Consider the following 11,302-nt stretch of genomic DNA (forward strand, 5'->3'; position numbering starts at 1 on the left):
TTTTGGGGTACATACTAAGTACTCCCTCAGGGGAATAGTTAGCACTTTATATGTTAACTATCCCCTAAAAAAACCTCTGTATTGTATATATGTTTCAACACACACACGAACATTTGTGTGTATATGTGATGTTATCAAATAGAATTATGAAATGAATGGAGCACCCTCCAGCAAATATAACTTACTAGCACAAGATTTTGTTAACACAGAAGGAGAAAAAGAAGAAAAGGATAAGTTGCTGATGAACAAACAGAGCAGAAGTGTGGTTATAATACTAAATAGCCAAGCAAGAGAGAGCATTAAAACAACAAGAACAAATCTAAGAGGGCATTTTACTTCAGAACTGCCAGACTGCCTAATAAAATAAATATGGACTATGACCCCATTAACTTTTCTATTCTATCACAACGTTTTGACAAGTCCTATAATTGACTATATTATACACCCATCTTCCTACACAGCTTACTATGGCAGCAGCATGATAGAAAGTGTGTTTACAAACAACATCTGTTACTTTAAAGGACTATATGATGTTTTCCCTTTTTTTCTTTCCTCTTCTGTTTACCCTCTCCCATTCTCCTTTCCCCTGAAGTCATGGGAGCTGCCTGTTAACTACTTTATTCTTCTTGTTTAATAGTCTCACTTCTCCATCCTCACGTCATCTTACTTTTGACAGAAATGGACTAAATGATAAGAGTGTTCAACAAGACAACTTTTAGCTCATTTTATTGTGCTTAGACAGTGATATCAGGTAATAGATATAAGAAACAGTTAAGGGATATCTGTGAATTTTTTGAGGGACAAAATTGTTCATTTCACAAAATCATCAACTTCTCTGAAGAAAGAAGTTTTTTTATTGCCACCTGTTATGCTTGTATGCATAACCTGGGGTCCCTAGGACCCTCAATATCCCATAGCCCTGTGCTAGGCCCCTGATGGCCAGCCATCAGGGAGCCCTCCTGTGACTCTGCTGCCACTAGGCTTAAACAGTTACAGGACTGTTCAAGCTGTTGCACCAATTCCTGTGACTGCTTAAACACTTCCAGAGAACCCCAGGACTGTTCTTGAAGCAGTACCAATGCCCCCCTGGAATACTCCTGATTCTCTCCAGGACTTTTCAAGGGTGGCAGACATTCCCCTTGCTATGGGAACAGCACCTAGGTTCCCTGGTAGTGTTCAAAGGGTGGTGTGGCTTCCCACTTCTCCCCCCATCTCTGTAAGAACCTTGGCAAGAGGTAGGGCTTTGGCAGTAACACCACCATGAGTGGCAGCTGTCCTCATCCCTGCTACTCCTGCAGGGCAGGGCATTTCAGCATCTGCCAGCTGATCATTGACAACCTACTCCCCTGTGGCAGGGGAGAGGGCAGTCTGCCAATGACTGTGCTTCCCTGGGGCAGGGGCTGGGGAGCTGGAATGCATGTACACTTCCCTTATTTCTCCTGCAAAAAACTCAGGATAATTCTAGTTCATTAACAGCTGAACAGGCAGCTACATAATTGTTTTGCTACATAAAAATCTTTTCAGGAATAATATGGAATCCTGAACTCAGTATTCAGCAGACAGATTTTAAGTCTTTCATTCATCGTTCCCTCACATCAGTGCTCTCTCTCAGGTAGAGGCCATAAAGAAAACCAACATCTGTGGCAAACAAGCACTGCCATCAGAACACAAAATATAATTTGTGTACATTTTTCTCTAGCAGTAAAGGTACAAGCTGTAGAAAATGCACAAGTTGTATATTCCTATCATTTTTTTAAAAGCAGCGCACACAGACAAATTGATCATTCTGAATGCAGGAAGCAGCCAGTCAGTACAAACACCTCCAAGACTAATAGGTGCCAATGATGTGGAAGCCTGTAATGCTCCGTCTATATAGGTGCAGTAAAGTTGTACTGGGTCTGTCACAAAATTCTGATGTATGTATGCAATGTACAAAATAACATTCATTTTGAATTTGAACTTTGTTTTTCATGACATTTTAGAAAAATTCTATTAGTCTCCTTTCTAAGACAAACCTACTAAAATTTATTAACATCTAAGGTGCATCTTTTTATATATGTACACAACTATTGGGGTTTTTTTTGTTGTTACTGTTGCTCTTTAGTAGAATATATTACTTCAGAAGTTCCCAATGTTTGGAAAACAACTGAGGGACACCTGGATGCCTGTCTCCCTTCTCTTGTCCCTACTCCTAGTTTTCAGTTGAAAGACAACTGATAAAAGATGAAATCATCACATAACATACTTTTGTTCTTTATTTTTTGTATAATGGAAAAAGTTATTTGTTTTTCTATTTTTAAATTTAGTTAGTCTAAATAAGTAAATCCGTTCCTTAAATGAAAGTGTTTTAGGAAATATTTCTAAATCCATGCATCCTTTACCTGCCTGCTCGAACGCTAAATTTAACATTAATATTTTTACTCTTCTTATTTTCAACAAACAGCACGCTTTCAGCACATGCAAGGCATTTACAATATACTTTCCTAATATTTTCTGACAAAAGTTGTATCTTTTAAAATCCATGCTATATAAAAGGAAACTTTCAACATATATCTACCATTATTGCAATCTATAAATCTGGGCTTTTCAATTCAGCTTCCTCACCTTATAGTAAGCCTTTGCATTATTAAACAGCAACTGAAAATCAGTAGTCAGCAGGTTCACATCATCATACTCCTCCATCTTTAGCTTCTGTTGGATTTTCATTAAATCAATAGGTTGAGAAACCACTTCATAATAGTCTGGCTGATTCCTGTTATAACCATAAGTACAGACATTAGAGTCTAAGCACTAAAAATGAAACCTGAAGCACAGAAACTGACAAAAGTTGAAGAGTAATTTTTGCTACACCTAAAAAGAGCTAAAATTTACAACCAGTATTAACAATCTAGTATTATATACCAGAGGTTCTCAACTCTTTTAGTGTCAGGGCACCCCTCTGTAACTTTAAATTTGTCAGCATGCTGGTTGAGAACTATGTACTGTGGTACTGTTCAAGCTTACCAGGTAACTCCTTATTCAACAAGGAGTTTAAAAGACACTTAACATTTTCCTTTTCTCACACCAGCACAAGACAGGTGAACATTACCTCAGATGTGGAAATAACTTTCAGTGAAGCACTGGATGCCTTGCCTAGATGGCTAGATTTTATTTTTATGAATCTGAAAGAGATGTATATATAAGTCTAATGACTACAGGACTAAAACAGTATCTCTTGATTATTTTTGCCTAGTTGTGGGGTTTTTATACATATAATATAGCAAATTGATGTACATTCCAATAAAGTGATATTTATTTGTGCTTTTATCTTATACTGAATAATATAGCCATGGGCCTCTAGCATATTAGTAAAAATTCCAGCTTCTTTTTTCCTGGAGGAAAAAAACATGTGTTGTGTTATATGTGATGATCCACCACACATCTGCACCCCACTTTTCAAAATTCAAAATCCACCTATGCCTAATAGCTTTGATTTCCTTGTAGCTTACACAGGAACTTCTGAATTAATTACAGTGGAATTACTTCTGATTTACACCTTACTGAGACAGAAATGAAGCCCAGAGAGAAAAAAAAATAAAATGCTATTCTTCTTTTTGTAAGAGACTGCTATTAATATGAAGAGAGAGGGATGTTGAGACTGGAAAAAAGATAAAATACTAAATTCAACTATTTCAAATCAATTTCCCTTGCTGGCCACATGGCGTTGGACAGGGAAGGGAGCTCATAAGAACATAAATGTAACACTAATCAGGCCAGTGGTTCATCTAACCCAGTATTCTGTCTCCAACAGTGACAGGAATGGACGTTAGACAGGGAAAGTATTGAACTTGATAGATTTAGATCAGTGTTTTCACCTTTTTTTTGCTTTTGTGGACCCCAAAAAATTTTGAGTGGAGATGCAAGACCTCTTTGGAAATTTTGAATGGAGGTGGGAACCCTTTGAATTATAAGTGTGGGTATTCACATACTTCTGATTGCTCATAGTCATTGTTTGTGGACCCTAGACAGTCTGCGGGCCACAGGTTGAAAACCACTGATCTAGAGTGATCCATCCCTTATTCATTACTCTCCCTGGCATCCACTGTTATTGTTTTAGAGGTGCCACAGGAAACCTCTCCAACCATCTGTTTAATAGCCACTGATAGATCGATCCATCATCCAGCCATTTTATAGACTCATAGTTGGTAGGGTTGGAAGGGACCTGAGCAAATCATCAAGTCCGACCCCCCTGCCATGGGCAGGAAAGAATGCTGGGGTCAAACAATCCTGGCAAACTGATTATCTAGCCTCCTTTTGAAGACCCCCAGGGTAGGAGCGAGCACCACTTCCCTTGGAAGTTGGTTCCAGATGCCAGCCGCCCTGACTGTTAAGTAGTGTTTCTTGATGTCCAGCCTGAATCTACCCTCAGTCAACTTACGGCCATTATTCCTAGTTACTCCTGGTAGTGCTCGGGGGAACAGGGTCTCTCCCATTCCCCACTGGTCCTCCTTGGTAAGTTTACAGACGGCCACCAGATCCCCTCTCAGCCTTCTCCTGTGGAGGCTGAACAGGTTCAGGTCCCGTAGCCTCTCCTCATAGGGCCTGCTCTGCTGCCCCCTGATCATGTGAGTGGCCCTCCTCTGGACCCTCTCAGTGCTGTCCACTTCCCACTGATAGATCCATCATGAATTTGTCTAGTCCCTTTTTGAACCTGGCTATGCTATATGCCTCTACAACTAGCTATGACAATTAATTCCACAAGTTAACTAGGCATTGCATAAAAAGTACTTTCTCATCTTAGTTTTAAATCTATGTCTTACTGACTTCAGTGTATGCCCCTCCAATTCTACTGTTCTGGGATTTAGTGAACAACAACTCCCTGTTTGCTGGGTCCACAATGGGTCATGATTTTATAGACCTCATCGTATCCCCACACAGCCTTCTCCTTTCCATAGTTTCATAGTAGCTTCATAGTTGGCAGGGTCAGGAGTACTGGGGTCAAACAACCCCGGGGAAGTGTTCATCCAGCCTTCTCCAAACCAAAGAGCCTTAGTTTTTTTAGTCTCTCCTGGTATGGCAACTGCACCATATCCCTGATCATTGTGTATGCCCTTCTCTATACCTTTTCTGCTTCCCCTACATACTTTTTAAGATGAGAAGACCAGAACGGCACACAGTATTCAAGATGTAGGCGCACCATGGATTTGTATAATGGCATGATGATGTTCTCTGTTTTGTTTTCAATTCCCTTCATAGTGATGCACAAACATTACTGGCTTTTTTGGTTGTCACTGATGTTTTTAGAGACTACCTAGCTAAAGCAACCCCAAGGTCTCTTTCCTGAGTAGTAACAGCTAGTTTAAAACCCAGCACTTGTGGCACAGCTGGTTCCTGATCCGACTCTGCAGGAGGCATGAAGCAGTTTTACCTGGCTGCAGCAGCAGTGGTGGTGCTCATGCAGTAGCCACCCTGAAAGAGTCTCATGGCATCCCCGTTGAAAACCACTGCTATATACTTTAAAAATTAATTTAAACTGAAGAAACCTGAGATGAAACTTGTCTACTGCACATACGCTATTCCTGAGTCAGTTCATTAACATTCCCCAAAATCTATTTTCTATTATTTTATTCTTCCACCTTGGGATACTTATTACAGCCAAACACATTTAAACATCAAATACATATAATATGGAATGTTTCTTATGAAACAAAACATGTACTTTTCTGCCTGAAAACAAGCAATTGCATTGTATTATCCTTTAAACAATTACATAAAATACTCAGACTAATACAAGCTTGTTGTATATTTGATGCATCAGCTTCATAAATATCAAACAGTGATTGTAAACAGCTATTTCTAAACCCATTTGTTACAATATCAACTTCTATACCTAAGAATCTTACTAATCAGCACCCAAGTCTTACCTTCGTTTTGGTGCCCTAATGAAAAGTTCACAAAGGAGTCTTCCCTGTTCATCTTTGTAATCTCTGATTGTATTGTACAGTTCATGGCACACTGCAATCTGAAATACACATAGCATTCTCATTAGCTTTAACTAGAGTGTATGTAAACAACAAACTAAGCCTTGGTTGGAGTAAGACAAGAGCTGTGCTTTAAATTGTTCTAACACGTGGGTGTCAGACACACATCACATTAACAAATGAAATCAGTTACCTGGCATACCCAAATTCTGCAGAATGTTAGCAAGAGTTTTCTAAACACCATGGTTACATAAAAAACTTCTATGTTATGAATTCATTCTTAACCTCAATCTTCTTGAACCTGCAGACCCCTGAATTTATGACAAAGGAATTTTAGCACTCTACAAATAAGCTGTTAACTCTAAAACATTATGTCACTTGAAATATCAGTGTTGTGTTTTTATATACTCATCATTTTAGCAAAGGGAAACAGAATGGGGATGAAGTTAAAATAAAAAAATATGGAAACAGAAAACTGCTGCAGAGAAGAAAATGTAGAGAGAAGACAAGAGGAGACACAAAAATTGCACAGACAGAAAAGCATCAGAATGAGAAAAGAATGAGCAACAAAATGAGACAAGCAAACACGTATTCAGAAACCAGAGCCAAATAAGATACTGAATACACAACAAACATTTGATGTAGTATATGGAAAAGCATTATTCTATTCTACCTCTTCATCTTTGCGCATATACTGCACTGACATCTGCAAGAGATCTACAGTATGCTATCAGGGGGTGCTTAAGCATAAATTTACACTCAAGCTCATAGACCATAATTAAAAATGGAATTCAGACTTCTTCACAAAAAACCACCTCTTCTTCACAGCAATCATCTGAGCCAATGTACATACAGTACTGCTGGACTTCAGATAGAAGTATGAATAGGACTCGGTCAAAATCAGAGTTCAGGACACAAACTACACCTCTCAGCAAGGGAGACTAGAGAACACTGCAAAGTCCTTCAAAAATGTAAAACATCACTCTGGGAGGACAGAGGGTAGTCTGGAAAAAAGACACAGCACCCCAGCTATGGAACACTATGTTACTGTCGCCCTTATTTTAAACTTTCTTACCAAATATGTTTTTTTACAGCAAAAATGTTGTCTTAATTCTTTTAACTTTTCAAAAGATATTCCACATTTGGATTTATGCAGCAAGATAAAATGTGTGCATGTAAAAAGGTACTTACAGGATCTACAGTTGGGAGATTAGAGAGTCTCCGCCTTTTCCTGCTTGGGCCTGGTGTATTTGTTGAGTGGTGACCATCATCAAAATCTCCTCCACTGACACTGCTAGATGGAGAAGTAGCCCTTCGCCTCTTGGAACCCATGGAATCCAACTTCTTCTATAATGAAGAAAAATGTTCTTAAACTTAAGGCATTGTATGCAAGTTTTCTGGTGACAGCTAGCTGATGACTATCAGTTAAGGGTGTATATATATATTCAGGAACATTTGCAACAATTTACTTATGCATTGTTACCTAATGAGATTATAATTAAATAAACTTTCAGAGTTGCATTAGTGATTTAAGTCTATAAAGTAGGACTGTTGCATGCAGGTCAAGGAAAGTTATTATTCTCCTCTATTCAGCACTGGTGAGGCCACATCTGCAGTACCAAGTAGAGTTTTGGGCACTCCACTACAGAAAGGATGTGGACAAATTGGAGAAAGTTTAGCAGAGGGTAATAAAAATGGTGAGGAAGGTTTGCGGGATCATGACTTATGAGGAAAGACAGGGAACAAGGCTTATTTAGTCTAGTGAAGAGAAAACTGAGAGGGGATTTAATAGCAGCCTTCAACGACCTGAAGAGGTGTTAGAAAGAGGGTGGAGCTAGACTGTTTTCATGGGTGGCTGATGATAGAACAAGGAGCAATGGTCTCAAGTTGCAGCAAGGGAAGTTTAGGTTAGATATTAGGAAAATTTCTCTCACTAGAAGGGTAGTAAAACACTGGAACAGGTTATCAGAGAGGGGGCAGAATCTCTAACCTTGGAAGTTTTAAAAACCCAATTAGACAAAGCTTTGGCTAGGATGATCTAGTTGAGGATGGTCCTGCTTTGAACAGGGGGCTGGACTACATGAAGTCCCTTCTAACCCTAATTTTCTATTAATCAAATATATCTTGAGTTATATACTGCTACCCACCCCTGCAGGGCTGGAGTGCCTTGGACTTGCACAAAGTGCCGCAATTATCTAGCAGTTACTAGGATGGTTTTTTAAACTATAAAAGCTTATGACTCCTCATTCCAAAACAATGATAAGATGTATTGTCATGATACATGAGAAGTTCAGAGATAGTCTTACAACTCTGACGAGCTAAAAACCAAAACATACAGCTAATGCAACTAAGAGTAAAATCACAATTGCTGTGTAATATCTAGTCCCAGAATCACAAAAACAGACAAACAACGGATTTGGGCCACAATACAGGTACATTTGGTTGCACTCTCAAGCCACATCATTCTCACTTATCAGTTAGGACTGGAATGCAAATTGGATAGCTCAAGGAGTCTTCTCTTTTTGTCCCTGGTCTGAATTTATTAACATCAATAATGACTGAAATTATTAGGCATCCAGCAACTACTGAGTTTACTATGAAACATATTGCTGGATCCTGCCAAAATGTTAGTGGCAAGGTGTCACCATTACCAAAAAAAAATATTTCCAGTGTCACCCAGGCTCTTTTCACTTTAACAATGTATTTTTCTGGTATATAATCTACAGTTTATATAAGGTAAAATAGTGGCATAGTTACATTAATGTTTATATTCCAGTGAGTGATTAATTACAAGCAAACAAACAAGATGAATGAGCATGAGGTTGGATTCACTAATGCTAAGATAAAGAAAAATAAAATGCCAGGCAGGGGAAAGGAACAAGGGTGTGTATATGATCAATAATTTACCAGATTTACCAGAGTACAACCAGCACCTCGAAAAGCCAGTCTCCTCATTGTGTCCAATGGCCAAGTTAAAGTACTAAGAGAAGGCAAGTCTTTGAAAATGTCAAATCAGCAATTGTATTAATAGCCAAAGCTGAAAGAGAAGAAAAATGAGAGAAAAAACAGAAGAGGGAAAAGGTTAAAAGGAGAGAGTGGAGAGACAAAAAGAATTTAAGGATAACAGTTGAGAAAAGCTATCACAAAGGCTGGAGAGAAGAGGAAACAAATTTGGAGTGGGTTATCAAAAACTAAACGTTTTCTGCGTACGCAAAGCATATGCGTTTCTGGAACTTTTAACTAAAATGTTTAAATGCTACTATAATGTGAGCCATTCACTAGCCTGAGTAATGCAAGTAACACTTCATCTAGTAGCCTAAGTGTAAGGGAATAAGTGGAAACTGTAAATTGATGGTAGTATAAAAAGTAGTATAGTGATAGTAAAAAGAAGAAAAAAAAGTCTTAAAGCCCTAAGTTAATAGGCAGACTTGTAGCAGTGACCCACACCATCAAGACTCTCAGGAGCTGATTCTACTTTACTAAGCCTTAATTTAACCCCTGTTCAAAAACCTTCAGCTATATCCTTATTGCATGACAGAGTTTCAACATATCGTACCATGAAATAATGAGCCTGATTAAACATACATCTACTAAAATCAAAAGTATCAAGTCCAGCATGGAAAATATCAATCTATACAGTTTTGTCAGCAGCAAAGTTATACCTGTTCTAAAATTGTTCTTCTAAACAAACTATATTCAAAGAACCATAAAAATGAAATTATTTTTACTCATCTAGCATGTAGTACTTTATCATTTGGAATCAAAATATTTCATGGGTCCTTGAATAATGCACCAAGTACCAGTGTATGTCCTCTAGAAAACGGTCCTTATACAAAGCAAAGGATCTTGCTGTACTTGAATCCCATCAGATTATTTTTATAGTCCTCATCTCCACACCACTTATACAATACTGGTAAATCCTAGCCATATTTTTCAAACCTCTTTAAAAGGTTAGGCACCTGAAGGCCCCACCTACAGGCAGTCATTGTAAGAAATTCCTCTTCCTAATATTAAAACATAACAATTTCTGCTAACAATATCTGAGGATGTAATATTCTGATGTACTCCATTAAGGTCCCACATATCTATCTATTATCACAAGTAACCCCCATGTAAGAATACTGTTTCTACACATCTTTAAAATATTTTTTAAAGGAGCTGAAAAGTGTTTTTTAGAAGTCTAAATTTCTACATACCCTTCAGAGTAGCTAATCAAAGCATGCATACAGATGCCATAAAACCTATTTTTGAAAGCTCCCTGGATTTCTGCAAAAACATTCAACAGATAGTTGACAAACACAACAAAATGATGGGGAAAGAAGGTACCATATAACTGTCCTACAGCATTACTGACAAATGAAACTAAAACTGTGTTGTAATCTGGGAAAGCATGTCAGAGGGTTGTTTCAAAGGATAAAGCAGGAAAGAAGTTAGCTAGTTCTCTCCTCAACCCTGGAGAGAGAAGCGTACAAAGACAGATAACAAGTACACAAAACAGAGGCTTGTCCCAGTTTAATTCTTCTACCAAACGCTGCAGGAAGACTCTGTTGCTCCCGTGGCAGGTTCCGGCAGCAGCGGCGCTACTGTGACAAGACGGAACAAACTTTGAAAGGGAAGCGCCGCTTCCCTGGGGCCGCGCACAGTCGCGGCAAGTGCGCTCTTCCCTGCTGCCCGCTCGGACCCCGCGCATCGCCGGAGCGCACCGGACGCCTCACATCGCCGGAGACGCGAACGCGCCGCGGCCGGTCCCCTCCCAGCCCCCGGCTGTCACCCGCGCTAGCGGCAGCAGAGCCCGCCTGCCCACCCCGGAGCCACCCACAGCAAGCCTTGTGACAGCACCGGGCATCGAGGCTCCCGGCGGCGGCGGGGCTGCTCCCCGCGCTGACAGCCCCCGCCACCGCCCCGGCCGGAGCAGGAGCCTCGTGGGAGCACTGCGGCAACGCGTCTACCGCGGGGGAATCGCCCCTCAGGACAGGGGGCCAGCCCGGCGCGGCCGGCAGCGGGGGGCCCTCGGCAGTCCGGTGGCGCGGGGCGGGGGGTCGCCGCGCGAGGGCGGGCGCAGCCGCCGCGGCCGGGGACCGCCGTCTCCGCGAGCGGGCAGAGCGGCCACACAAAGGGAAGCAGAGGCCTCCCGGCTACCGGGCCCAGCCCCGCCCCGCCGCGCCGCGCCCCGCCTCGCCGCTCACTCCCTCACCCACCCAGGCAGCTCCGCTCTGCCGTCCGCTACTGCGGCCGCACTCGCCCACCGCTGCCACCCTGCCGGCACCGCCGCCACCGCCGCTGCCGCCCCTCACCGCCGAGCCTGCCGCTGCCGTAAAGCCCGCCCGGCCGCCGAGCGAGCC

At 41.0% G+C, this 11,302-nt stretch overlaps 1 protein-coding gene across 28 annotated transcripts in view; it reads right to left on the bottom strand.

The window, feature by feature from the left end:
- The window catches only part of PBRM1 (polybromo 1), a 126,682-nt gene extending 115,384 nt beyond the window's left edge, over positions 1-11,298 (bottom strand). For 6 of the 28 annotated variants that reach the window (XM_090021530.1, XM_090021514.1, XM_090021520.1 and 3 more), the window contains exons 1-5: positions 11,159-11,298; positions 8,877-8,997; positions 7,152-7,307; positions 5,904-6,001; positions 2,605-2,752 (exon numbers count right to left, since the gene is read on the bottom strand). In XM_090021530.1, coding sequence (XP_089877656.1) covers positions 2,605-2,752; positions 5,904-6,001; positions 7,152-7,307; positions 8,877-8,915 — 441 coding nt within the window. In that variant the 5' untranslated portion in view covers positions 8,916-8,997; positions 11,159-11,298. Of the gene's footprint in view, positions 1-2,604; positions 2,753-5,903; positions 6,002-7,151; positions 7,308-8,867; positions 8,998-10,731; positions 11,054-11,158 lie in introns of those variants that run through there. The other 22 variants (XM_090021531.1, XM_090021511.1, XM_090021518.1 and 19 more) reach the window with 12 other exon arrangements.
- Between the last annotated feature and the right edge of the window lie 4 nt (positions 11,299-11,302).

This window comes from Crocodylus siamensis, chromosome 11, assembly GCF_052110815.1.
Source record: "Crocodylus siamensis isolate JL-2025a chromosome 11, ASM5211081v1, whole genome shotgun sequence".
NCBI lineage: Eukaryota > Metazoa > Chordata > Crocodylia > Crocodylidae > Crocodylus > Crocodylus siamensis.